The sequence below is a fragment of the Leptonotus elevatus genome, chromosome 5, assembly GCF_054856555.1.
Source record: "Leptonotus elevatus isolate MCC_2025b chromosome 5, RoL_Lele_1.0, whole genome shotgun sequence".
NCBI classification, from domain to species: domain Eukaryota; kingdom Metazoa; phylum Chordata; class Actinopteri; order Syngnathiformes; family Syngnathidae; genus Leptonotus; species Leptonotus elevatus.
In genome coordinates this window covers 26,395,769-26,398,488 of record NC_141243.1, presented here as the reverse complement: position 1 = coordinate 26,398,488, position 2,720 = coordinate 26,395,769, and the positions used below count along the sequence as shown (strand labels likewise).

General features: G+C 36.3%; 1 protein-coding gene across 2 annotated transcripts in view; it reads right to left on the bottom strand.

Annotated features, from left to right (window-relative positions):
- Positions 1–990: 990 nt before the first annotated feature.
- The window catches only part of LOC147174795 (uncharacterized), an 11,411-nt gene continuing 9,681 nt past the window's right edge, over positions 991–2,720 (bottom strand). For both annotated transcript variants that reach the window (XM_086075089.1, XM_086075090.1), the window contains 2 exons: positions 2,577–2,642; positions 991–1,279 (listed from right to left, as the gene is read on the bottom strand). In XM_086075089.1, the coding sequence (XP_085931215.1) occupies positions 1,115–1,279; positions 2,577–2,642 (231 nt within the window). In that variant the 3' untranslated portion in view covers positions 991–1,114. The remainder of the gene's footprint in view (positions 1,280–2,576; positions 2,643–2,720) is intronic.

The window sequence follows — 2,720 nt, the reverse complement described above, 5'->3', positions numbered from 1 at the left end:
AGTATCTAAATTGATGTCTCAAATCTGGTGCTCTCCATCATTCACTTGCATTTACCTAAAGTATGCTAGCATCTGATTGGTTAGTGTTAGTCAGCTGATAGGCGATCAGGAAGTGCTGTCACTCTAGCTGCGGTGTATGACGAGTAGTTTAAATTTAAGAATGAAACTGTCTCCTTCCTGCCTTTTCATTTTATAAACAGTGTCCCATTAATCACCAACGAATCCTCACATGGTTAGGCTATAGCTACGCTACGTGTATTTCTCATAAGTTTCTGAGTTTTTTTCTTGCAAGTTTGCCACTTTATAAACTCGCAGCTTTGCGAGAAAAAAACTCGTGAATTTGTGACTTTATAAAGTGCCAAATTTGTGAGTTTTTTTTTTCTCCGAATATTGGCCCCGCCCTCTAAACATAAATATATACACACACACACACACACACACACACACACACACACACATACTTGCCTCTGTGTATTATGAGGACATTTTTTCCAAACCGGTTTAATTGTGTATTACAGGGACACCCCTTTCTGCTAATGCCAGAGAGATGGGACTTGCACCCAAAAATTTTTTTTGGGGTTGTCCAGGAAAATTTCACTTCAAAACTTGAAAAAACTCAACACACGAAAAAAAGAAAAACCTGAAAAAATCCGTAATTGTGAGGACATAGATAATGACCTAAATAAGCCACGCCCATTGCAAAAATGGTAATTATGAGGACCAACTCACATTACAAGGACAAAGTTTACACAACACACAGCAACCATGTCACTGAAGTGATTTGAAAGTTCTGGCATTCTGACTTTACACAAACTAAAATGGCATTGATGTGTAATGACTTACCTGATATAAGGACACATTGTTGTACATAACAATACTGTGAAATGCAAAGTCATACCTGATCTGTCCTAAAATTGTAAGTTTTAACATGGTGCTCATGTTACAACTTACAATTTTAGGACAGACTGAAACTGGTATGTTAATAAAACTGCTTCATATGTGAACAGGTTATCTAGGTCAAACACAGCTGTGTAATGGATAAGCTCGACATGAAACCAGATGCAAAAGAGTCAGTGAACATTGAACATTTTATTCTTTAAAACATGACTACCTCTCATCTTAAAGGATGAGCAGTTTTCTCATAGCTCATTCCTGAAATACCTTCGGATTTCTGAATTTCTGAAACAGGTTCAATGTAGGAAGTGTCCGAAGTACTGTGAGAATCTGGAACATATTCCTCTGCTAACGAATCCTCACTTGAACTGGATACATCAGCAACCTAATTTTTTAAACGAAAACAATTATTACATACATACATACATACACATATTGTCGCTGTTCTGTGAAAAACACTTCCACCATAGGAGCTACCGGAGAGCAGCCCGCGACCTAAAAATGGAAACGTGTTTTTCACAGGACAGCAATGATATCCATATATACAGTAGATGCACACATACTTATGCATATATACAGTGGCTCTAAAATTAACCTGCCAGATGCGGGTTAAAATTCATTTTGGCGGGTGGTCATAAATATTTACTAGCTTTACTTCGCTGTTACTTAGTGATGTTACACTCGAAGTAGAAGCTGGAGAAAAGTGTCGAGCGCTCGCGGCAGAAGTAGCTCCCGCCATTGATGGGCTAATGTGCTAAAGTTAATTTACCAAAGGTCTTCATCATCAAGCAGTTTTGCATTTTTTTTAAACGGGATATGTGCCAGATGCTGGAGCAAACTAGAAAAGCATTTAGAACCTAAAGTTTGTGCACATACTAAAGATTATTATAAATCTAGTCACATTTATTCGAAAGATGAGATGAAGCATTTAACAAGAGGGATAGTTAATATGCTTAATCTATGGCATTGCCCCTAAAACAGATATTGTGTGATACAGTCCTTCAGTTACAGTAGACTTTTCTATTTTACCGAGTCAGACAGTCGTTAAGATTGAGACAATTGCTCAACATTTAGCTGCTTGCAACTAAAGATAAAGGTATAAACATGGGTCATAATTTATCCTCTTGACTAAATTATATTCATTCAATGAAAATGCCTGCACTATTAATTCTGGTTGCGTGAAACAAAGATCCATTGCAGATACAAATAACACAGAAGATAAAATACCCATCATGCCAGTGCATTCTAGTGCAGCGAAAGGTCCAAAACATAAAGCACATTTATCCAAGCTTGATACAAGTAAATTAACTACCTGATGTTTACACTTCTGTTTAAAAAAATAAAATAAAATTGATAGCGAGTTCATCTCTAAAATCCACCATAAATAAATTAATGGGAACAAAAGATCACTACAGTGCATAATCCAAATCACCAAACTGCCAACAAATCTTCAATTTGAGATATTTTTAATGTTGACTTGTAGGAATTTTAGTCCCATACAAGCTTATTGTTGGATACAATATTTTGAACGTCTTGGCAATACACATTGCATAAAAAATTGTTGTGATTATATTTGTTAGTTATATAGTTCAGCCCTAGCATCTACTCTACACTCTTCACTCCTAACGTCTTGCTTCTGAAAACTGATTTCAACATCAATATTCAAAAAGAAATCTCGTCACCTGGTCAACTTGGTCTGTGACAGCTACGTCTTCAGCTATGTCTTCAGGTTGTGCTTCAGTTGAAACCTGGTACACATGAAGAGAAAAATACATATAAAATTCAATTCTTAGTAACACGACTGTACCTGTGCATTTACACAGTTA